Source organism: Centruroides sculpturatus, unplaced genomic scaffold (assembly GCF_000671375.1).
Source record: "Centruroides sculpturatus isolate CEXI.00-Female unplaced genomic scaffold, Cexi_2.0 scaffold22, whole genome shotgun sequence".
Lineage (NCBI taxonomy): Eukaryota > Metazoa > Arthropoda > Arachnida > Scorpiones > Buthidae > Centruroides > Centruroides sculpturatus.
The window spans coordinates 54,954-65,935 of record NW_019384323.1 but is presented as its reverse complement, the minus strand read 5'-3'; the positions used below and the strand labels follow the sequence as shown (position 1 = coordinate 65,935).

The following is a 10,982-nucleotide window of genomic DNA, read 5'->3' as shown; positions in this document are numbered from 1 at the left end:
TTCCATGTACAGTGGTACCTCAGGATACGAATGCCCTAGCATACGAAATTTTCAGGATATGACATGAAATTTGAACATAATTTTGTTCCACAGTTCGAACAAAAACTCACCATACGACGTTACATTAGTTCGCAGCGCCATTTTTTATTCACTTCTGTTCTTGGTCTCAGCCTGCATGTTTGCTTCATCGTGGAAGGATCTCGCTCGATAAAGGAAATCTCGAGGTATTATCAGAAAGTGAACTGATTTTAGTGAAAAGAAACACTCTATAGACACACTATATGACAGGGGATGAAAACCAGGACGACTCAGTGGTATTGCCTGGGGTGAAAGAGAGGAGATAGGAAAGTATGTAGAGAAGAGGAGAAGGGGAAAAGTGAAAGAGGAAAGGAAAGGGGATGAGATGGGAGTCTCATGAGCTCCTGTACCAGTGAAAAGAAACATCCCAAAAAGGTTCACACTGGCTGTATTGCTGCTTAGAGTAATGACATTTGCCTAAGTCATTTTAGAAACATTTTAAAAAGTAGGCAAAGCTAAACCTCTTTGGATAGGTATTTTACCAAGCGACCTCTATCCAGTGAAAGTGCTGATGGAAGTGAAGGAAAGAAAGCAAAAAGTAGTAAATAAAAAGTTTTAAAAAATATATAAAACAGAAAAGATAAAAAAAGTTAGTGTTAAGTTATTGTTACATTATGTTATGTAAGTTATGTTTTTGTATTATTTCCCTTCTCCTTCGCCACCAATTTACATCTCCACTGTCATCTATCCTCAAAGGTAAAGTGCAAATAAAACTACATTTTTTAATCAATTATTATTCTATTATGGTTATTTATACATTTACAACTACAAAATGCATTTTTCAATGTTTTCCTTAGTAAAATTATTTTTTCAAATACTACTTAGCTTTAATTTGAGTGTGTTTTTCATCTTGGAACAGATTATTTGGTTTTACATGTAATCGTATGGGGAGAAATGATTCACCTTACATTTTCATGATACGATCTCAGTTTTGGAACAGATTAATTTTGTATCCCGAGGTACCACTGTAATTGCCTTCTTGATTCAGGCAGACATCATACCATGACACAAGTTTTTGTATACCCATGTCAAAGAATATTGCCATCAGGCCATTCAGCTAATCTTTAACACTGTCAGTCAGCAGTATACAGTGTGGACCTTGAAATTTGAGGAAACTCCTCACCGAGCTCAGAAAGTGTGAACTGACGCCTTTCTCGCACCAATTCATCCACTTTGTCCACCAAATTGTTGGTCATCACGTACTTCCTCCCTTGACTGCCCTCATCATGAACATTGTCACATCCTTGTTTGAATTTCCTGCACCATTCACACAAGCATCTGTAGCCTCATGAGCTACAGATGCTCACCATACACATTACAGCTCTCACCATACACATTACACATCTTTCAATGGATTTCACCCCTATTCAGCCCTTTGGCCTGTAGAAATCGAATTACTGCTCGTACTTCACTTTGGCAGAAAACTGGATTGGTGGCACAGTGTTTACTGTGCAGTAGCAAAGGTCTAAAATAGCTTGGCGCAACACTAAGTGGTGAGGGAATACTACTCACTAGATGTGCACCCTGTCCGTGTCTCACATGCTTCCAATTTTTTTTCATGCATTAGTGAAAGTTGAAAAAAATAACCCTCGTAAAAGCACTTTTTAGAGATGATGTAGGATGTCTGCAATGCATGTGCTTACGAAGAATATTACTTTCAATTAATGTAACTGAGCTGTAGAAAAATGTTTTGCCAGTTCAGTTGGATTAAGGATAACTGTTTTCCCAAGTACTGTTCTAATTGAAAACTGGAATACAGATAATTCAAGCGTGATAAGTTCTTCATTTCAATTTCATGTTAACACAGATCTTACTGTAACAATAATAGTGCATAATTCAATTACTGATAAATTTCTACAAAGACCAGAAACATTGTTTACTATTTATTATCTATTGTAATTTATGGCCAGATGATTAAGGTGTTGGCCTACTGTTCCAAATTCTGGCAAGCACTTCTGGAATTTTTCGAGGGTGGTCCATGCCAGATATACTGGGCCACATGTCTCCCCACCCAGCAACCTCCATTGTAGGCCTGGCCGAATCCACAACGAATACAATTAAAAAGATCCTCTCGATAACTGCTGGGCAGAAAGAGAAATTTGCAAAAAATAAACAGCCAAGGAAGGTAACTATCCACAATTTATACATAAAACAAATTATTTGATCTCATTTTTATTTCACAACTTAATATTTACTAATTAAATTTATATAATATGATATTTAGCTGGGTGAAAGAATCAAACAAACCACATTTATAAAAATTATACGAACTGTAATTGAAACAAATAAATATATTTGTTTTTTTCACCAAAAGTATTTATTTTTTATATGTAAAAATACTGATAAACCTATAAGAATGCATATTGATTAGAAACATGCCGTGTGTTTAAAACTTCAGTCAGATATTGTCATCCAATGGGGCTTGTGTTATGAAATATTGGAAGATTATCATAGAGCAGTTTTAAAGATTTATTGACATTGTACTATAAGCTTGTATTATTAGTATCAGATTCTTTTTTGGTATATATGATCCCCATTTCCATTGTATGTACTGTTAGAAAATTTGTATAGATGAGATTGTGACCCGGATCGCCTAGTTAAAGAATACGCAGACGACAAACCGAACGGACGACGGGTCAGAAACGGAACCTATCGACACTATTTTCCCAAGTTCAGACAATGTACGACGGTTCGTCTCGAGATACGGCAAAAGAGGCAAACTCGATTCTGCTTTACCATAGCTAGATCTAAGAATGGCTCTAATGATTTTTTGCAATGATGCTACAGTACCTCCAACTACATTCAGAAATATTAAAACGAGTGCAAAGGGAAGAGATCTACAAATAACTAGAATTAGCATGCATTCCGGGGCCAAGAATGAATAGATTAAATAACCATCATCCAAAATATGCATAATATATCGAAATTATCTTTCTTATTACTAATTAGCAATTTCATCCATCCTGAAATTGTTTTTAGATGAAAATGCTAATTTGAAATTTTGAGTATGCCTGAAAATGCTTTAGTTTTTCTAACCAATGAATAAGTGTAAATTACATAAATCACATTTTTCCACAAGAGAGTGATGCAAAGAACGATGCTACTAAATGCATAATTATAGATTAGAAGACAATGAATAAGGAATAGCAAAAGACAGAGAGAAGGCGAAGACAAGAGGTCCACAAAACCAACAAAAGAAGTATTTTATGCAAATTAAATCTTGTCGTATCATTTTAAAAATTTATATAACAGACATTATCTTATCATTTAAAGGAAGGATTTACGATGCAAATATTTTTGCATAGATGAGTTTGACGTTTGAGCCAAACGTCCCAAGAAAACGGCACCGATTACTTCTGCCGACAAACGTAAGTAAGTACACGATTAGTAAAAATTAATACGTCGCCGCAACTTCGACGGACCAGAATCACTCTCCGTCGCGAGATCTAAGTCGTCTTTTGCCCGTCCACCCACAAAAATTTAAAAAACCGGAACCAGAAACTGATGCAAGTATCGTCGAGATTAACACACGGATTTTAGTCGTCCTTTAAATCTCTGTACATCTAATTACTCGACAAAAATAGACAATAATACAACAAAAAGTAAATGGAGGCACGGACGCAACGTCCACAAAATTCTCGCCGGGCGTCCGCACTCTCTGCCGGATCCCCATCGGTCTAACACGAATAAATTAACACAGTAGATTCGAAACCGTCGCGGTGCCAGGCAAACGGTCTCCGGAGATTCCGGCGAATCAGTCCAAGTACTTGGCCACCACTCTTCCCACCGTGTTGCAGACCAGGAGCCAGGCCGGTATCCCGATGCCGTCCGGCACGTCGGACGGTAGAGCCAGGAAGCGATTGAGGGGATAGAGCCACTTGCTGGGCAGCTGCAGGATGGGTACAGAATTATAATATATCATCAGATAGAGCAGAGAGCAAGCCATAATGGCGTAAAGTACAACCGTTACTATTATCCTGACTTTAAACGTGTAAGTAGAACGAACTTGCGCTTGATGCGATAATTCGTCGGTCACTTTGTTAATCTTGCGTTGAATTTTAGCATATTTGGCGAATTCGTCCACCATGTTGATGCTTCCCAGTTCGGCTTTCAAGTCGCACACCTGTCTTCGTAAATTACTTTCCAGTTCTCTTTCGCTCGTTATGATCTGAAGAATCATTTTGACCAGAAGCGGTATGCAAGCACCCAACAGTCCACACGTGCTGACAAACCAGAACAAAAACGTCATTGTTCTACCATTAAAAACACAATAACACACCCTTACCGTACGACCGACGTCGGCGACGGCGCCCCCTGCATGGCTGGAAATTAAACTTAAAAATTATTATTCAAATTTCTTTTAAATTCTTTTATTATATTTCTTAAAGTCTAAATAACTAAATTATTAATTTTTTATAGAATAATCAAACGTTTGATAAAATATTTGTTGAAATAATTTATTTATTGTCAATGAAGTAAATGCCTGTATCTTCTGAAGGTTCTAGTGTATTTTTAAACCAACTTTCCTACTGTCGTGAAAGTTTTTACACATTTCTCGTAAGAATTAAGTGTGAAAAGTAAAAATAATTCAACAAACGTCAATTTCGTTCACTATTTTAATGAAATATTATATAAAAACATTTATCTCGGCCAGAGCCGGCCCTACCATAGGGCGAACGGAGCAGTCGCTCCAGGCGCTAAGTCCTATCGGGCGCCTCAGTGGTAAAGAAAATTAAAGGGTGTAAATTAGGAGCAATCAAGGGGGGCGCCATAATAGGATCTCGCTCCATCCTAAAACTTGCCTCGGGCCGGCACTGATCTCGGCGATAAAGCTTACATCCTTATACACTATAAATTGCATCAGTTTTCATTTAACCCTAAATAATAAAATTATATTTAACTTATTGAAACTGCGCTACACTTTAGAAATCTACATAAATAAAAATGTAAATGTTCTCAAATCTTCACCGATTGCTTTGAAATTTTGACACAACGCTGCATTCGAATAGCGCGTTTTTATATACTATAGCTGTCGAAATTCCCCCGTGGGGGAGAGGAACAAAATTAAAGCTTACCGTGAAAAACTCGGCTTCTTTATTCCATTTTAGATGCGGTTTTTTGAGTTTTTGATTGCGTTTTATTAGGGTAGGTCGAGACAATGTGCACTAAGAAGGGATTTTTCGAAATTCCCTCCCGCGGGGAAGCGTTATACATTTATAATAGATACATTTTGAGCCACAGCAGCGCGTGGCCGGGTCTGCTAGTAAATAATAAAATTGCTTGTGAAAATTATTTCATTCATTAATGTTAATATCTAATCGATAAAAAATCGATCGCCTTTAAAATAAGCAATCTAAATTTCAAAAGTAACGATTTTTTAAACTCGAAACCAGTGGCGTGCCGTCCTCGGAAGCGGTGAAAGCGCCCGTTCCCTTGTATTTTCTAAATACAAGGAAACCGGCGATTATATAAATACATATTGCGCGATTATTTTCATATAATAACGTACTTTGAATTTATTAAAATTAATATTTTATTATAACCGCATTGTGTATCTTATTACAAATTTCTATAGAGGCAAACTCGATTCTGCTTTACCATAGCTAGATCTAAGAATGGCTCTAATGATTTTTTGCAATGATGCTACAGTACCTCCAACTACATTCAGAAATATTAAAACGAGTGCAAAGGGAAGAGATCTACAAATAACTAGAATTAGCATGCATTCCGGGGCCAAGAATGAATAGATTAAATAACCATCATCCAAAATATGCATAATATATCGAAATTATCTTTCTTATTACTAATTAGCAATTTCATCCATCCTGAAATTGTTTTTAGATGAAAATGCTAATTTGAAATTTTGAGTATGCCTGAAAATGCTTTAGTTTTTCTAACCAATGAATAAGTGTAAATTACATAAATCACATTTTTTCCACAAGAGAGTGATGCAAAGANTCGCGCAGTTTTCGATGAGTCATATCATTCTTAACTTGGACGGAAATGAAATTTGTTACAACGTTGCACTTAGTCTTTCATATTTGTTGTTAGTAATTTAAAAGACATTTTGAAACACATACGGAACGATAATAATTTTTTAAAATATAATAACACAAAAATGAAAAGGGAACTCGGGTACATCTATCGAAAGCCACAAATAATCCTTTAAAGAGCCGCATGTTGGCCACCCCTGGTATATCCGAATATCAGTGGCAAAATGGAAACGCTGTATTGTCGAAACCGAGTCAAGTTCCGAGCGGCCCCATTATACGCATTCGCGCATGCGCTTTACAGAGCACCAACCTCACAGTGAAAGCTTCCAATGATTCTATCCAGGACCGGTTCTGGGCCTTCAGTCATCTGCCCGCTAGATATTTGTCCGCCCTCACCCCGTTACGTAAATCGCGAGTACATTTATAATTTAACCCAACCGATAGGAATTTACTGATACGTTTATACGATAGTTCTGTATATTTGGCAGGAGTTAATTTTAAAAAATCCATTAAAATATTTGATATTTTTATTCCGCTCTCCCATCTTATATTACTTACGGATTTCAATGTTAAACCATGATATTACGATTTAGTATGTCCTATCTATAAGGGGATGCAAAAAAGGTATACAATTCTTGAACAATGTTAAAAAATTAACTGTTACTTTGGCAGCATCATTTACAACTAAATTTAATGAATGAGATGCACAAAGTTAAATTTACGATTTATGTATCCGTTGTCGTAAAAATTTGTCTTTCCACTTCTTTCCCGAGACTACAAATATTCGAGTGCAGAGTAATTGGTTTCGACTTATTTCTACTTAAGAAGTAGTTAAATAATTAAGAGATTAGGGAATTAGGACATAAACAAAACCCTGATGGAAGAGCCGGAATTTTACTTAAACAAACGCTTAACCGAACCAATCTATAGCTGAGTACAGTGGGAACCGATTTCTTCGTATTATTAGATGTAATAAAAACAGAAATTTTTCCAGTTCAATGAAAGTGAGTAAAAGTTGTAAATTTTGGAAATTTCCGTGGACACCTGGTCCTAAATCGAATTAGTTAGAAAACAAATCATTATTGAGTTTAACAGCTATGGTGAGCAACGTTTAAAATCTACAACAATCCCGTTGCGTCCTTTGAGATATACTGGTGATGCGACAAAAGAGGCGATTGACATTAACCGGTATCGGCACCCTCGGGATTTAGCACGCATGCACGCACTGCACACCAACTAAGATCGTCTCTGATTGCATCCATGAGCCACTGGTAGGAAGCAATTTTAACTAAGTGGATTGTTTTCATATTTAAAAAGTATAGAATATTTTATGTTATTTTTATGTATGTTTCTTCACAAAACTATATTTAATTATAATTTTCTTTAAAAGTATATTAATACAATTGGAGAATATTTTGTACCACGTATGTACAAAATATTCCGGTACATCCACAACTCATTATATTTCACCAAATAAGTTTTTATTATTTTATTTTTAATTGTAGCCCTTATATCGTGGCTAGCGATTCGGAATGTAATTGTGATATTAAAAATACATTTAGAGAAGTCTACGGTTTTTACTGGCTTATCGAACAAACGATACGAACGGACCCTAGACCATCGCAGACGCGCCTGTCTCTGGAAGTCAGCTTCTTACAGAAACACAGCTTCCCTATCGTCAAATGTCACGGCACGCCACTGCTCGAAACCCTTGTCAGAATCGACAGATATAAGTTACTGATCTCACAGCTATGTTCTAGAGTTAATGTAGAGGGTATCCGATAGCTGGCGCTGAAGTCGTTATGCGGAGGAACGATGTTTGGCTCACCAGTGGCCAATCGTTCCGTTCAACCGAACATTGGGAGTTAGGTCGTGGGTTGACACCTGGCCAAGACGGGCTGGCCACGTGGAGTTATCCGGGTTTTCTCAACGTCTGTAACGCCCGAATAGGGGCCAGTTACCCTTAAAAGACCTCCTTGAAAGCATTATTCCCCGCGTAACGACCATCATAAACGCATACAACTACTATTACACGACAATTACGTCGCACTTTACCGCAGAGCGATATAGCCTACAAGCTCATGCCCAACTAGCCGATGCAAGACAAGAAAGATGTTTTATCAATTTGGTTGCAGATACTTTCGCTGTTTTCGAGCAGTTTTGTAAGTTTTTTCTACGGTTCTGTCATGAAAACTTTTATAAAATTAAAAATTGTAGTTACTGATATCACGTGTAAAGCAAAAACAAAAAGTATAGTTTTTGGAATAATTTAATAACATTAATTTGAAATTAGAAGTGAAGATGTGGATAAAGTGAATCGAAGATAAAGTTATTTTTTAAATATGTCTATTTAAATCTGTTATATCGCTACATATGTGTATGCAATTAGTATACGTCAGTCTAAGTGGATGGTCTATGGCAGTGTTTCTTAACAAGGGGCCCATAAGAAGTTTGCCGGGGACCGCCAAATTTTGCATAATTTGGCGGCTCCCCGGCTAACTGCACAATGTTATTTAAATAAATAATGAAGTAATAAAGTTATGGGTACTTACGGGTTAAGCCAGTGGTTCTCAACCTGTTTTGTTGATGTACCCCATTTGCCCATTAGTTGTTTCTCAAGTACTCCTTATATTTTTGTATGTAAATTTTAAAATTACTGTGTTAGATGCATACAGCCCTTATAACTGAGCGCCATAAAAAACTCTCACTAACTAACTATAACTAAAAGTGGATTACTTATTTTACGTAAATAATAATCAATTTAAACAGGTACTGTACATACATTCATTTATTATTATTTGATAAGTATTTTATATAAAATCACAGAAGTCATATATGCATAAATTACATTTCCTAAAATTAAATAATAATAATTAACGATAAACAAAATTTAAATTATTTTACAATAATTTATAACAATTTAATGGGAAAATCTTCAGCAATTTTTTTCAAACCTTGTTAACTGACAACGAATGTCTGCTGATGCGTGCAGCCTGTTTCATTTTCCTAGTTTTTTTCACAAATATGCCGTTAAAATGGTAAAAGTTTTCTTTAAACCTTTTAAATTGGACCTTGCATAGCTTTAGCTCCGTCAGTGCAGATGTCGATGAACTTTTTTCAATCTATTTCATTACATCCAATGAAATCATCGATCTTATTGAAAATATCAAAATCCGCAGTAGTATTTTTTAGATCATCGCGCATTAACAAATCTTCGCAAAGCTCATCGTTGTACTGATATTTCACAAAAACTAAAAGTACTGCCAATCCGCTGACATCTATTCTAAAATTAATGCTAGGTTAAATTGAAATTTTACTAGACTACACGTTCACTCGGCACTAACGGCACAAATAGACAGGTAAATCGAGTGGATAAACAAGTTGTTTGGACTGTTAAAAGGGAAATCGGTGTTCATACTGGAATATTTTAAAGCAAGTTTTTGTCATTTCTTGTGTTAATAATCTACAGCATTCATTAACATACGCCATTTTATAATGAAAGTTAGATGTATACCTTCGACTTACGCTCGTACCCCTGGTTGAGAATCACCGGGTTAAGTGGACGCCAGTTTGAAATCGCGATCAAAGTCGCGATTTTGAATGAAAATATCAATATAACAATAGACTAGTAAATTTAAATCTAAAAAGAAGAAAATTTACTGTTAGGTCCTGTACACACTAGGCGTTTTTCAACGCGCGTTAAACGCTCGTCGAACGCCGAGCTAACGCGCGTTTAACGCGCGTTAGCTCGGCGTTCGACAAGCGTTTAGCGGAGCATGCGCACTGGCTCGGTTTGGAAATGGATGTGGAAGTGATTGCTTGTGTGTGGCTCCTCTATCGTCGCTATAAAAGACGACGGCGGAGGCAAAGAGAATTTTGGGTGCACCCAATATTACGAGATAGACTGACGCATGAAATGTTTGCGACGTTGTATCCAAAACTAAGACAAAATAAATTCAAGTTTTTTAATTCTTTTAAAATATCTATAAAATCCTTTGACGATGGTTGGTCTCTTTTAGATTTCATCAATAAATAGATCAGTATCGAAATGATCGTTCTCCATTTCAGCACATATATCTCAAAGCGCTCGGCTGACGCCCGCAAAACGCGCGATCGCATGTACGGTAACATGGCAGCACATATATCTCAAAGCGCCCGTAAAGCGCTCGCAAAACGCGCGTTTTAACAAAAATCTATAAGCGCTCGCAAAACGCGCGTTTAACGCGCGCTTGGCTTTTGAGTGTGTACGGCTACATAGAACTCTTGGTTCTTTTAAACGCGCGTTTAACGCGCGTTTAAAAGAACCAAGAGTTCTATGTGTACAGGGTCTTAAGGTTGTAAAAATGAAAAAAAAAAAAAAATCAATTAGGATGAATATAGCTATCACCTGTTTGCCATATTTGCTGTATACTCTACAAAACAATTTGCATATTCAAGTGATTGCGTCAATACCAAAGACAGAAAGAGTCCTATGGTCAAGGGTGTGAGGTTACGTATCTCGATCACTTTTACGGTTATAATTTGTGGAATTTATTATTTCATTCCAGGATAGGGCAAATGTTCCGTTTGCCTCCCTCTTCGAATGCTCACGCTTATAGATATGAGAACTTAAGTTCAAATTTAATTTTATTCCAACAAATCATGTTAATTTCATTCCTTTGCTTCAGAAAATACTTTTCGGCTGTTAATTAATTTAATATTTATTTTACAACTAGCTTACCGTCGCGCATTGCTGCGATCTCAGAAGAAAGGAAATTCAAGCAAACTCGTTATGATAAAATTCAATTTACATTTTATCATTTTTATTGAAACTTATTATTATTATTATTATTCATTTTCATGGGGAGAACATTTCAAAGTGTCGTTTCAATTCTATTTATTTATTGGAGCGCTCCTGGATACACGATATTT

At 36.3% G+C, this 10,982-nt stretch overlaps 1 protein-coding gene across 1 annotated transcript; it reads right to left on the bottom strand.

The window, feature by feature from the left end:
• Window positions 1–950: 950 nt before the first annotated feature.
• LOC111626085 (tail-anchored protein insertion receptor WRB-like) lies at window positions 951–4,381 on the bottom strand. The gene has a single exon (XM_023369371.1). The coding sequence runs from the start codon at window positions 4,325–4,327 to the stop codon at window positions 3,833–3,835; it is 495 nt and encodes a 164-aa protein (XP_023225139.1). The 5' UTR covers window positions 4,328–4,381; the 3' UTR covers window positions 951–3,832.
• Window positions 4,382–10,982: the final 6,601 nt, after the last annotated feature.

Bases quoted from the DNA above. Each gene is read 5' to 3' on its own strand.
- LOC111626085 (XM_023369371.1), bottom strand. From the start codon at position 4,327: ATGACGTTTTTGTTCTGGTTTGTCAGCACGTGTGGACTGTTGGGTGCT.